This window comes from Rattus norvegicus, chromosome 2, assembly GCF_036323735.1.
Source record: "Rattus norvegicus strain BN/NHsdMcwi chromosome 2, GRCr8, whole genome shotgun sequence".
NCBI classification, from domain to species: domain Eukaryota; kingdom Metazoa; phylum Chordata; class Mammalia; order Rodentia; family Muridae; genus Rattus; species Rattus norvegicus.
In genome coordinates, this window is record NC_086020.1 from 114,365,158 (window position 1) to 114,378,211 (window position 13,054).

The 13,054-nt window shown below is 41.7% G+C and overlaps 1 protein-coding gene across 11 annotated transcripts in view; it reads left to right on the top strand.

Moving 5' to 3' along the window:
- Window positions 1-13,054, top strand: part of Phc3 (polyhomeotic homolog 3) — a 74,953-nt gene that overhangs the window by 27,978 nt on the left and 33,921 nt on the right. For 6 of the 11 annotated variants that reach the window (XM_006232226.5, XM_039102233.2, XM_039102232.2 and 3 more), the window contains 3 exons: window positions 3,468-3,711; window positions 8,658-9,532; window positions 9,812-9,859. In XM_006232226.5, coding sequence (XP_006232288.1) covers window positions 3,468-3,711; window positions 8,658-9,532; window positions 9,812-9,859 — 1,167 coding nt within the window. Of the gene's footprint in view, window positions 1-3,467; window positions 3,712-8,657; window positions 9,533-9,790; window positions 9,860-13,054 lie in introns of all 11 variants that reach the window. The other 5 variants (XM_006232227.5, XM_006232230.5, XM_063281761.1 and 2 more) reach the window with 2 other exon arrangements.

Sequence of the window (13,054 nt, forward strand, 5' to 3'; positions counted from 1 at the left end):
ACTTGGATGTGCCCTATCTGTGCGGGTCTGTGAGGGTTTGGTCTGGCTAATGCTTTCAGGAGAGCTGGAGGAGTGTTGGTCCTTAGGCGCTTCTCTGTGGATAGGTGAGTGAGGCTGGCAGGGGTGGTGATGCTGACCCAGTTAAGATGTAGCGTAGGCTCGGTACTGTTGCTTTCAAACTCTTCTACTGCTTACAGATTTATAGTTTAATAATCTAATTTAAACTACAAAAATCCACATATAAATTAACTACTCAGTGAAACACACACACACACACACACACACACACACACACGCATACACATGTATATGTATGTAAGTATTTATACACACACGTATGGTCTAGTCTCATTATGTACCTTTAGCTGACAGGCTGGCCTCAGACTCACAGAGCTGCACCTCCCTTTGCTCTGGATTGCTGGGATTAAAGGCTTGTACCACTATGTCTGGCACCAAGGTATGTCTGTAGGAGAGTAAGAAGCCGTCCTATGGCAAGCGGAGCACTGTGGGGAATGCTGATGGGAGGAGAAGTGATCTCTGATTAAAAGGCTGGGAGCTAAAGAAAGCTCTACTGTGAGCAGCGTGACACTGACCCCCGTCTCCTGTGCAGAGACAGGGTACTGTGATGGTGTCTGCAGGGTTTGAGTCAAGTCACAGAATTTTAAGATGATTTTGGCAGTGATATATGCATTATATATCATAAAACATTAGAGTGAAGTTAGGAAAAACACCTCAGGTACAATGTCAGAAGGTTTTCATAATATAGGCTTGGTTCAAGGGAAATGAAAATTAAAGCCAGGGTCTTAGCATGAACTTTTTTTTCCTCAAAAGTGATAATGTCAAGGGAATCTTTTATGTATCTTTTCAATAGTAGATAAATATTACCTTTGGTGCCTTAGTCTCTGTGTTGTAATTTATTTATACCAAGTTGGTACATGAGTGAGGATGGCAGCTGATTAAAGTCTAGAAGCTCATAGTGGCCATATCTGACTTAGCTGTGGATGCAAGTGTATTCCTTCCAGGCTTGTAGGAAACAGCAAGCGTGTTAGAGAAATGAGGTGGGGCTGCAGGTGTCAAGTCTCCATTTACTCCTCATGTGCTTTTCATTCAAGATTTCCAGGTTATTTATTCTTGCTTGTCATTATTGTATGGTCTCCTGCATGGATTGTTCGTGGAAAATGTTATATTCTCTATCATGCAGCCTTCCCCGGAGAGCTTGCTGTTTTACTTACTTGTTCATTTACTTATGTGTTTTTGGAGACAAGGTCTTGCTGTGTGGCCAAGATTGTGCTGGAGTTAATGATGTATCTGAGGCTGGCCTTGAACTTGTTCATGATCCTCCTGCTTCTGCCTCCTGTGTGCCAGGATTGTAGGCCTGGGCCACTATCCCTGATAGACTTGTTTTTTCCTCTTGTAACACGTGACATACTAGGCAAAGATTCTCCCACCTAGCTACAGCCATTTTAATGTACCTCCACCAAGATACTTGATGGAGTTTGTTAGTAAATATGAACAAATTTTAGTGTTAGCATAGAGCCTTAAATGGAACAAAATAACCTTTCAAATAGTTATATGGTGTATATTTCAAAAGTCAGATGTAAGAGAAGATCCCAGACTTAGGAAGCGTCCCATGTTTGTGGTTCTGAACAACAGGGTGGAACTGTCAGTGCTGAGGATGACGGCAGGTTAGCTCCGAATCTCATCTCACCATTCACAGATGGGCAGGCGAGGACTGCACACATTATGGAAACAATGGAGGAAGGAAATTTCTCACAAAGGACTTCAGGAAGCTCTTCTGAGAGAGGGAAGGGCATTACTGGACTAGGAATAAGAGCTTGAAAAAGAATGACATTGAGGCAAGTAGGGCCAGAATAAATGAAGGATGCGCATGTGTGTTTACGGCAAGGAGAGCGGATGTGCAGGAACAGAACTGTAGACTGGAGAAGAGCAAGTGGGTTCAATGTAGTTTGGGCTTACATCATGATCTTTTGAATGGCGACCTGAGGAGTACAGTACATTTTACTTGTGTGTGGAACTTTAATACTAATGGTTATTAATATATGTTGGCACACAATGGGGAATATGTGAGGAAAATCTGAGAAGCTCAATCTGATCTCACTTAGAAACTTTTTCCAATAGTAGTATTAGTCAGTTTTTGTTGCCATGACTAATAACCTAGGAGAAACAATATAAAAGGAGAGAAATTTATTTTGTCCTGTGGTTTCAGTTCATGGTGGGCCCTTGCTGTTCTTTTCTGGGTCAGAGAGACAGGCTGTCATGGCAGGGATTGTATGATAGACCAAGTTGCTTACTTTTTGGCAGACAGGCAGAGAAGGTGGCAGGGAGGGATCAGGACCCCAGATCCCCTCTTCTGCAGATCTGCCTCCTAATAGTCTGTTCAAATTTTAAGCCCTTTGCTGAGTTAACACTGAGGAGAGCAGAGTCCTCATCCATTACTTCCCAAAGGAGCAGCCTCTGAGCACAGGTGCCTGGCACCAAGCCTTGAATACACACGTCTTTTTGTGGGGTTGAATGGAGGGGTACTTCATTTTCACGAAGTGACAGCAGCTACAGATTTGGTTGATGCTTGCCTGGCATGAACGTTGATTTGCCTTCTCTTGGCACTGTTTGGCATTTGGACAGGGAGTACAGCCTTGAGTAGCAGCGAAGGTGGGTGTATAGTCAGGATACCAAGACTCAATCAGCAGCATGTAGTCTTGCCACATTGGAGCCTCCTTTGACCCTCCAAGGACCAGTGCTAGCACTAACTGTATTTGGTACATATTCCAGATAGCCAAGAAGTCATGCAGCTTTTGGTGAGGCGTTTTCTGCTTTGCTGTTTAGAGAGGCGTAAGCTCAAGTGAGATGGAGTGGGATAGCCCTGTCAGTTTATAGTGGTTAGAATGGCCCCGTGTGGGCAGGACACCACACAGACCCACTTCAGAGCTCTGTGTGTGTATCACGTTCAGCTCAAAAAAGCCAGTTCTCACAGGCAAACAATGGTCAGTAACATTATTTAAATGTTTATTTAAATTTAAGTTTTCTGAAAATGCTTCTCATAAGTATCACAATGGAGTCCGATTAGATGAGTCAGTTGCCTTGCAGCCCTACCCCAGTACATTTAGAGTTAGTCACTCTCAGTGCCGTGGGTGCAGAGCCATTTCCTTGAATTTGCAGTTCATTGCCGGCAGCCCTCCCCTCAGTGTGGCTTTCATTTAGCTCCTGTTCTTCCTGTGCTCCTGCTCTTGTTCGCTCACAGCAGCCCGCACCTGCCCTTTTGGGCTTTAAAACCTGCCACATAGCATGTAAGATCTGCCCTTCAGTGGACGATTCTCCTTTCCCTAGGGTCAGTGAGCTTGGACCTCCTGGTGTAAGGCACAGTATTGATTGCTGTTATTGTTGTAATGCTTCCCCTATCAGCTAAAGACATCTGTTTTTATCTTTACTTTTTGTTATGTGGTTCTTAGGTTCAGAATTTAACATTACGCAGCCAGAAGTTGGGTGTCTTATCTAGCTCACAGAATGGCCCACCAAAAAGTGCTGGTCAAACCCAGTCCTTGACAATTTGCCATAATAAAACAACAGTGACCAGTTCTAAAATCAGCCAACGAGACCCTTCTCCAGAGAGCAAGAAGGGCGGAAGTCCAGGTCTGGAATCTCGGAGCACAGCCGTCACACGGACATCAAGCATTCACCAGTTGATAGCACCAGGTGGGTAAACGTTCATGGAAGTAGTTGTCTTATAACAAAGGATGGCTACTACGTGAGAAAGATTAACAGTTTTAAAATATCTTAAGATGAGAATTTTTGTAAACTAAAGAAAACCTCACTAAGTAGCTTGAAACAACATGAAAGCATAGTTGCTAAAACAGATGCTCTCCCGTCCTGTTACTGGTCACATCTTACCATGTGCTGGTCTCCCTTTATATCAGTAAGACCTTTTAGCTCTTAAAAAAAGTATGTCTTAGCTTTTTAAACTTTTAGAAAAAAATTAAGTGTATTTTGTGTAAGTCATTAGTAGAATCATTTGTTACTTTTTCAAAGCAAAAGATTGTGCAAATAAGGACATGATTTTCCCAGCTCACCTACCACAGTGTGAGACTTCATCTGGGAGAAGGTTGACAAGGAATCTCGTCTTCCCTTCTTACCTCGCTGTCATGTCTTCTGCAGTGACCCTGCTTCCTGTCTTAAAGTCAAAACCTTGGGCTTTCCAGAGGGAGCTTCTTGTGTCTTGTTCTGTACTGTTGACATTTACTTCTTTCCCCATCTAGACTGACTTCTCTGTGTGTTTGGTACTGGGGATTGAATCTAGAGCCTCACACACATGCTATACAAGCGTGCTAACATGGAGTTACATTCCTTCAATTTCTTTTCATATTTCTTCTGTGTTGTTATTGCCGATGTACTTCCTTTCACCAAATCTCGGAATCTTGGCATCATCTCACTTCTCTAAGCTGAAATGTGTCCTGACTGAACTTTCATAACAGTCCTTGTTTACACACCTCCTTACTAGACAGGCAGTCCCTTGCAGGTTGCCCAGTAGTGACCTGAGCTTTCCTGCCTGCCGTAGCACGGATTGTTAGCACTCTACTCTGCTTGACTATGTCCTAATCCCCTTTCAGGTCCACCTTCCCATCTCCATAGCACTGAGCTGTGCTTGCACTCACTGCCTGTAAAAGGTAGGCAGCTATGCTTGATGAGTCAGTCGCTCAGGTCCCACACTGAGCCTTTGGAAATCGTCACACAGTGTCCCCATTAGTGTTAGTCAGCTCTCACAGTGCTTAGATCGTTGTTTGTCTGGTAACAAATCCTTTCATGTTGTACTTAGATATGGTTTCCTTTGTATAAATATCTGTGTCCTGGTCTGTATTGTCTCTAGGGCCAGATAACTGGGTTTTTGCAGAGCATTATCTGGAGTATTCGTACCTCTAAGTAACATCCTCCAAGGTTTGGAGAGCCAGTGGGGAACAACATTGGCCTTCTAAGCCTGAAGTGACCAGGCACTTCAGGGTATAGTTTCCAGTGAGATGGCAGAGATAGTTTCTGCCATCTTATTTTTTTTTTCCTTAGCTAGAACTATGCCAACAGTCATTTTAAATAGAGAAAAAGACCAAACCCTCTATTTGTATTCTAATGTAGTTCCTAATACCATAGTGGACATAGTTACTATTTTCTTGAATGTATTTTAGGGTGTAAAGATCACTTGCTTGTCTTTACCTTTTGTCCTTAAGGGTGGAAGACTTAATTTGTTGGTAATTCTATTTATTTAGAAGTAGCTCAGGCTGGTCTTAAACTCATGATAACTCTCCTTGACAGCCCTGATATCAGCCCAACTGATAATTCTGGTAGTTTTGTCTTTAATATTTAAAGGTTAAAAAAAAGTTCTCTTTTAAACAGTTTTTAGAGGGCTTTTTTCTTTTTTCTTATTTTTTTTTAAGATTTATTTATTTATTATATATAAGTACACTGTAGCTGTCTTCAGACACACCAGAAGAGGGCATCGGATTCCATTACAGATGGTTGTGAGCCACCATGTGGTTGCTGGGATTTGAACTCAGGACCTCTGGAAGAGCAGTCAGTGCTCTTAACCGCTGAGCCATCTCTCCAGCCCCTTTTTTCTTATTTTTATATAGACAGTAATTCAACATGTAGTGAAAAAGTCCTCTACTGGTTTGCCTAGGTACTTTGGAAGTCAAAGCCCAGCTCTCACGAGGACATCTTTTTCACCTTGTCATGTCTGTTGTCCTCACACGGACTTCCTGTGGGAGCACAGTGGTGAGGGAGCTCTGGTCCTTTGTCAGAACTGTTGGGGGTACTTGCTCATTGTGTGCGTAGGTTGGTGCAGGTGGCCCAAACATGTCACAGTGCATGTCAACTCAGAGGACAACTTGTAGGAGTCTGTTCTTTCCTCTACTGTGTGGTTGCGGGGACTGAACCCAGGTCATTAGGGTTACCTGTTGAGTCATGCCTTCAGCCCTGGTTCTCTTTTTATTGGTACACAAATCTCTGCCGTGTCAGGCCTTCTCCCAGGATCCCCTTTGACCTGACTTCCTAGCCTCTCCATCTCCTAGCCACTTTAGGGGTTACAGTTTCAACATATGAATTTGGAGGAAGGGGAACAGTTTATAATAAAGCCCTCGACTCAGGATTCGATGTGTAATTTTAGTTCACCTGTCAAATAGTGCATTAGTTTAGCACCATGTATACGTCACAGCGTTGTCGTAATTATAGAGTAAAATGATACATTATTATAAATAATGAGAGAATTTATGTCAGTCATTAATCTTTCAAATATTAGGCTGCTCTGACAGTAATAAAGTGTTCATTAAAGTTGGAGACAGTCACCAGTAAGGCACAGTTTTAACACAGTCAGCTTTCTCGCTCACAGTCCCTGTCCTCCATTTAGGATTGTCTCTGCTCTCTGACTTACAATCCAAGAAGATTTTAATTTAGGTGAAGAATAGACTTTTACTTTACTAAAATATCAGACTGCTTACCTACTAGATCACAAAAACTTTACTCTAGTGGGTACATCAACTGTGTTCAAGAACATGGTTCATGGGGGCTGGAGAGACTCTGAGCAGTTAAGAATGACTGTTGTTTTCGAAAGGACTAGAGATCTGTTCCCAGGCCCCATGGAGGCTGCTTCACAACCGTCTGTGACTCCAGCTTCAGGGAATCGTGTTGCCACCGCCTTCAGGCCTTCCCAGGGCCTCCCACTCATGTGCACACACCACACACAGACACATAATTAAAAGAAAAGTGTTTGGAAGAGGTGGTAAAATTAAAATATACCTTTGTGTTTTAAACGGAGGCAAAGCGATCTGTTTCCTTATCTGAAAGAAGGAATAACAGCCACTTCCTCCATAACTGTTGTACGAGTGAGTATTGATGAGAGACTTCATAGAATTGCAGGATTTTACTCACCGTTCTTTTTTGAATACTGTATAACATAGCTATCACCATGTTTGTGAAGGGCTGACAGTCTTAATTGGAATTACTAGATTATGTGAAAATGTTTTTAGATTGAATTTTAGACCTATTTTTGAATCCATGCCATATGCATGGTAAGCTCCTGTTCTAACACTGAGCTGCAACCTCAGCCCTCCACTTAAAAATAGTTTGTGGGCAGCTCTTGGAATTTCTAATACTTTTTGAGATATTAATTAGATGTCAATTTCTTTAGAGGACTGCTATAAATTTAAACAAATAATTTAATATGGCTTTTGCCTGTGTGTGTGAGTGCTCCTCATGTGTTGCTGGGAACTGAGGGGCCAGAAGACAGCGTTGGGTCTCCTGGGACTGGAGTTGGTTATGAGCAGCCATGTGGATGTTGGAGCCAAATTCAGATCCTCTGGAAGAAGAGCCAGTGCTCTTAAGGACTGAGAAGTCTTTTCAGCCTGATCCCTAAGTTTAAAATTTTAATCAAATTCAAATGTTTAAGAAATAAATTATTAGAAGTTTATATAATACTGTTGTCATAAATGTGGTTGAATATAAAATGATGCAAGTTGTTACATAACTTTTATATTTACATTGCAAGTTTAAAAAATTCTGTCTTTAGATTTGATTTAGATAACTATTTCGTTTGAGGCAGGGTGGGGTGAGGTGGGGTGGAGAGTAGAGACTTTGACACAGGGTCTCCTTATAGCCCTGGGTGGCCTGGAATTGCTCTGTAGATCAAGCTGGCCTCTTACGTCAGAGATGCGAGTGCCTGTGCCTTCTGAGTGCAAGACTGAAGGTGCGCCTCCCATGCCCATGTAGATGTGTCTACTTTTGTGCAGGCTGATGCAGTCGTTCCAGTTTATCTTCCAGTGCATTCACTTTTCAGTTCAAAGTAGGGAGGCTTTCACCAGCCTCTGCCCTCCCTGTGAGGAGGCACTGGTAACCACTCACAACTCAGGGTGTGCGAGCCCTGTCTAAGTGTGTCCCTGTTGTGAGCGTGTCTGTACAGAAGATCTGACACCAGTCACTGCTTATCACCCATCCCTTATTTAGGTAGCATGATCTCATTTCTTCATTCTCTGCAAGAAATAGATTGCTCACTTAGACTTGGACTGGCTTCAGCACTACAAGATTCAGCCATGTGTTTTGGAGTTTTATGTGAAATAATTTTATTTGTGATCAAATAATAAAGACTTTATTTGAGCTAAAATGCTTACTCGGGAAGCTTTTGTAGTTAACTGATTTTGCTGTTAGTTTGAGACCTGTTTTGTCATAGTTAGGATGAGATCGTTGGTCTCGAAGTCACCCTTCTGCGTACTGTACTTCTTGATGATCCTTCTCCTTCAGAGAAGAGACCGACTGCAGTGCATAGACCTAAGTGCTGAGAGCTAGTGGAGCTGCTCTGAGACGGGAAGAGTAGAGCAAATGAAGACCCACACATGCCATTGTATGCATGCGATTGTACACACGTGACTGTACATATGTGGTTACATTGTTTTCCCTTCAGCATTTCACAGTATAGCTCACTTTATCCAGTATTTTAGCCTTGCAAGGAAAATATGTTGTCACAGAATTCCAAATTAGTCATGCCTGAATGACTTGTAATAGAGTGCTAGTGACTATGACTCTGATGTGAAACTCTCCTCCTTTAGGTTTATGTAAAATTATTCTGTTTTGAAACCTGTACTAATTGTTATTTTTTTCTCTCACAGCTTCATATTCTCCAATTCAGCCTCATTCTCTAATCAAACATCAACAGATTCCTCTCCATTCACCACCTCCTAAAGTTTCCCATCATCAGCTGATATTACAACAGCAACAACAGCAAATTCAGCCAATCACCCTTCAGAGTCCAAGTCAAGATCCACCCCCATCCCAGCACTGTATCCCACTCCCCAACCATGGCCTTTCTCCGGCTTCCAGTAATGCCCAGTCACAGCAGCATTGCTCACCAATTCAGAGCCATCCCCCGCCTTTAACTGTGTCTCCTAGCCAGGCCCAGTCTGCACAGCAGTCTGTAGTGGTGTCTCCTCCCCCCGCTCATTCCCCAAGCCAGTCTCCTACCATCATTATCCATCCACAAGCACTTGTCCAGCCACACCCTCTTGTGTCTTCAGCTCTTCACACAGGGCCAAACTTGCAGCAGGCCACTGCTGATCAGGTACAATCCACAGCACAGCTGAACCTCCCGTCCCATCTTCCACTTCCAGCATCCCCTGTAGTACACATTGGCCCCGTCCAGCAGTCTGCCTTGGTGTCCCCTGGTCAGCAGATAGTGTCCCCAACATCACACCAGCAATATTCAACCCTACAGTCATCTCCAATTCCGATCGCAACCCCTCCACAGATGTCGGCATCTCCTCCAGCTCAGATCCCACCACTGCCCTTGCAGTCTATGCAGTCTTTACAAGTGCAGCCTGAAATTCTATCCCAGGGCCAGGTTTTGGTGCAGAATGCTTTGGTGTCAGAAGAGGAGCTGCCTGCTGCAGAAGCTTTGGTCCAGTTGCCATTTCAGACTCTTCCTCCTCCACAGACCGTTGCGGTAAACCTACAAGTACAGCCGCCAGCACCTGTTGATCCACCAGTGGTAAGCCCTCGGCAGCTCTTTGACTTTCTTGCTGAACTGAGCGTCAGTCTGTCTCTCCCACACTGTGCTGTGCTGCTGACTCTCAATGCCTATGGTTTCCAAGCTTGCACCTTTGCTGTGAGACTCTGACAATGTACTGTGTGAGCAAAGGAAGCTGTCGCTCGCTGTAGTACGGTTGCATGCTTACATTTGTGATGGTTATGAAAGTCCCTCGTTAATTTATTACTATTTAAACAAATCCATCTGCTATCTTTACAGAGTTGATTTTTTTTCCCCAAGGGAATGCATTTGAACCAGTGTCATCTGCACAAAGTTTTTTCTCTTAAGGTGATTATCCTTCATAGCTCCCTTCTGTTGGCTTGTATGTTTTTAAACGCATGGTTTATCTAGCTAACCTAGTTGTGTGCATTCAGAGGTCCTGGGCCTTGACGCTTGTCTTTGATGGACGAGGCATGACTGTATGAGGTAACTTTTTGATGAAATTATGTTTTGTAATTAAAACTGTTAAGACATTTATTCTACAGTAGAGTTCAACTTTGTAAAAAAACAACTGTTTAAACTTTCTATTCTACTAAGAGAAACTATATACTTAAATTAGTTCTCAGTTAAAAGGCTAAAAGTTTTGAGTTTTTGACTTTGATACTGAGAATGAAAGAAATGTAAGGCATGGAGTAAAAGGTTTGAGTTTTGGGTTTCAGTGGAGTGTATAAGAAGGAACCTCTCGAAAGGTTCACATGGTGCCTAAAAAGTATCTTAAAAATATATTTCTTTTTCAAAATTTCCTCTGAAGGACTTATTACAATTTATAAGATGGTTTATATAAAAATTGAAATAAGGTCTTTATGAGTTTAATCAAAATGACCAAATTCATTTAGTTTCTCACTGAGAAAAATAATTTTTCTAGAAGTAAGTTTTGTGTCAAACTGAAAATCACTCATAGTCAGACATGGTGTGATACTCTTGTTTTATCCCAGTTCTTGGGAAGCTGAAGCAAGAAGACCATGAGTTTGGGCCATCCTGGACTGGCCAGCGAGCTCAAAAGTAGCCTTGGTTACAGAGTTCCCACAGAGTAGAATTAAATAACACTGATCTCAGGAAGGAAAGGACTTACATTCTCTTCATTAGTAAAGCCGTTGGACTTAGGCTCAAGTTTATAGTTTGTTATTCTTACCCTTAGTAGGCTCTGAGCTGCTGCTCAGTCCTCCCTGTCACTACCCTGGAAAGCCAGAGCCCAAGGGAAACACATATTAGATAGGCTTACCACTTAACTATGCCTCTGTCTTTTCTTTTAATGAGTTTTAGAGCACTTTAACAGGTTTTGCCTTAGGGATGTAGTTCAGTGGTAGAGGGCCTGTTTAGCATGTGTCAGGCCCTGGTTCAGTCCCAGTACTGCCAAAACTAAAACATGAAAAACAAAGGTTTAGGGAAAATACAGTACTTTCAAAGGAACCAAATATAATTTCATTACTCAGTGTTTAGTTCAGTGTTTGGTTTTCAATGAGTAAACAATAAAGTTTCTATAATCCATATTTTTTTAAATTATTTTTTATAAGAGGACTTTGGGTCAACATATTAGGGTAGAAATGCCAAAAAAAAAAAAAAAAAAAACCCAAAACACTTTAAATATTAAGTCAGAAATATTGGATCTGTTTTGCTGATTTAGCCCTCTGTTTTAAAACCACAAGGCCACTGTCCTTTCTGGAAGGTTCCTCTGTGGCTGTCTGCCTGTTAGTTTCCTTTCCCTTCTTTTCACATCAGCTGTTGACTAAGCTGCTGTGTTGTTGTTGTTGTTACTAAAAGATTTTTTTTAATCAAAACCACTCTTGATTATTTCAAGTACTTAAATACAGATCTATTTCTTTCCAATAAGTTATAAACATTTGAACAACAAAGGGGAAATTATTAAAATAAATAAGTATGTTTTCAGAAAAGTTATTTCTAAAAAGGAAGCAGTTTTTTTAAGTTGGGATTTAGGTATAACTAAGACATGGGAGGGCAGATGACTTAGAGCTAATAAACAGATGTCCCTCAGTTTGTTTAGGGGGAGACAGATGGGATATGGACTTGCTGAGGTAAGTTTGGTGGTCTTCGCTATGTTTAGAACAGTTGCAGTTATGAGCTAAATAAGACGTGGGCAGGTTTTGTGATGGAAGATCTTGTGAGCAAAACCTCAGGCTGACTGCCTTCCTCCAGTTTCTAGTTGCTGTGTCGAGATGGTTTTGTGCTTATTGGCCAAATATGTGTGGTGAATTCCTTTTGCCTGCTTTATTTACCTGTTAACTTGCTTTCCTTTACGTGGGGATTGCGAAGAGATCTCTGTATTAACCTCCTCTCAGGAATGAGAACTATTTTATAGTGTTCCTTGAGGGAAATTTGAAAAATAGTACTATTCATGTTACAGCCTTTTATTTTTTAAAAACTACTTTTCAAAAATTATAATTATGTTCACGGTCAAGCTTTGATTCCTTAAAAGATACTGTAAGTAGCATATATGTCAGTGCCAGGGGTGAAGAGAGCTGAGGCAGCTCAGTAGTCATGTCCTTTGTCGGGGAAGTGCTACTACTAAAGGGAGTGTAGTGGGGTAAATCGGACTGGTGAACAAAGCCGCTTGTCTGCTTCCCCAGTCAGCTCTGCCCCACTCCCTGAGCTGACACTGCCTGCACCTACTGCACCAGGAAGGCCTCCTTTATGTTTGCTGATTGTCTTTGTTGACCCCTGCATTTGGGGCCGTGACTTTTCTGTGCTGACTTTTACCCTCATACTAAACATTGCTGTTACCACAAACAGACACTGGTGACCATCCACTGTGCTGTGGTATACAGTGACAGTGACCACTTCTACTTGTGATGTTAGCTTCCGTGAAACCGTTTTCTAGTTTCTGGGTTGTGAAAAAGTATCTCACAGACAAAAAAAAAAAAAAATGTTGCCTATTAGAACCTGATTTGGATAATAGTTCAAGATATCATGTTGAATATAAAATGACTCTAGTGGGATTTTAGAAGAATATTTTAGGGGGGTTATCATGTTAACTTTTTTCTTGCCATTGTGTCCATGGGGTCTTGCTGTGTGCCCAGGCTGCTGTGAGCTCAGTATTCTGTCTCAGCTTTCCAAGTGCTGGAATCACAAGGTTGGGCCACCATTCCTGGACAGATGTTTTACTTGATTCTAAATAGATGTTTGTTTTTTAACTAGTATTACTTGTTGTCATGTATAGTTCATAAGTGAAACTTCATAGTACTTTACATGGTTTATGCCAGATTCAGATATCCTGATTAATTTCATATTAAATTCTAGACACCTAAAATTATTACACCTTTTTTCAACAATTTAACTAAAAATGTAATATTGGATGTCACTTAAAGTTATTTCATGAATGTTCAGAGTTTTTTTAAATTTTGTTAAGATTTATTACAGTTTTAATTAGTTAAGAAAAAATTTTAGGGATTGGGGATTTAGCTCAGTGGTAGAGCGCTTGCCTAGGAAGCGCAAGGCCCTGGGTTCGGTCCCCAGCTCTGAAAAAAA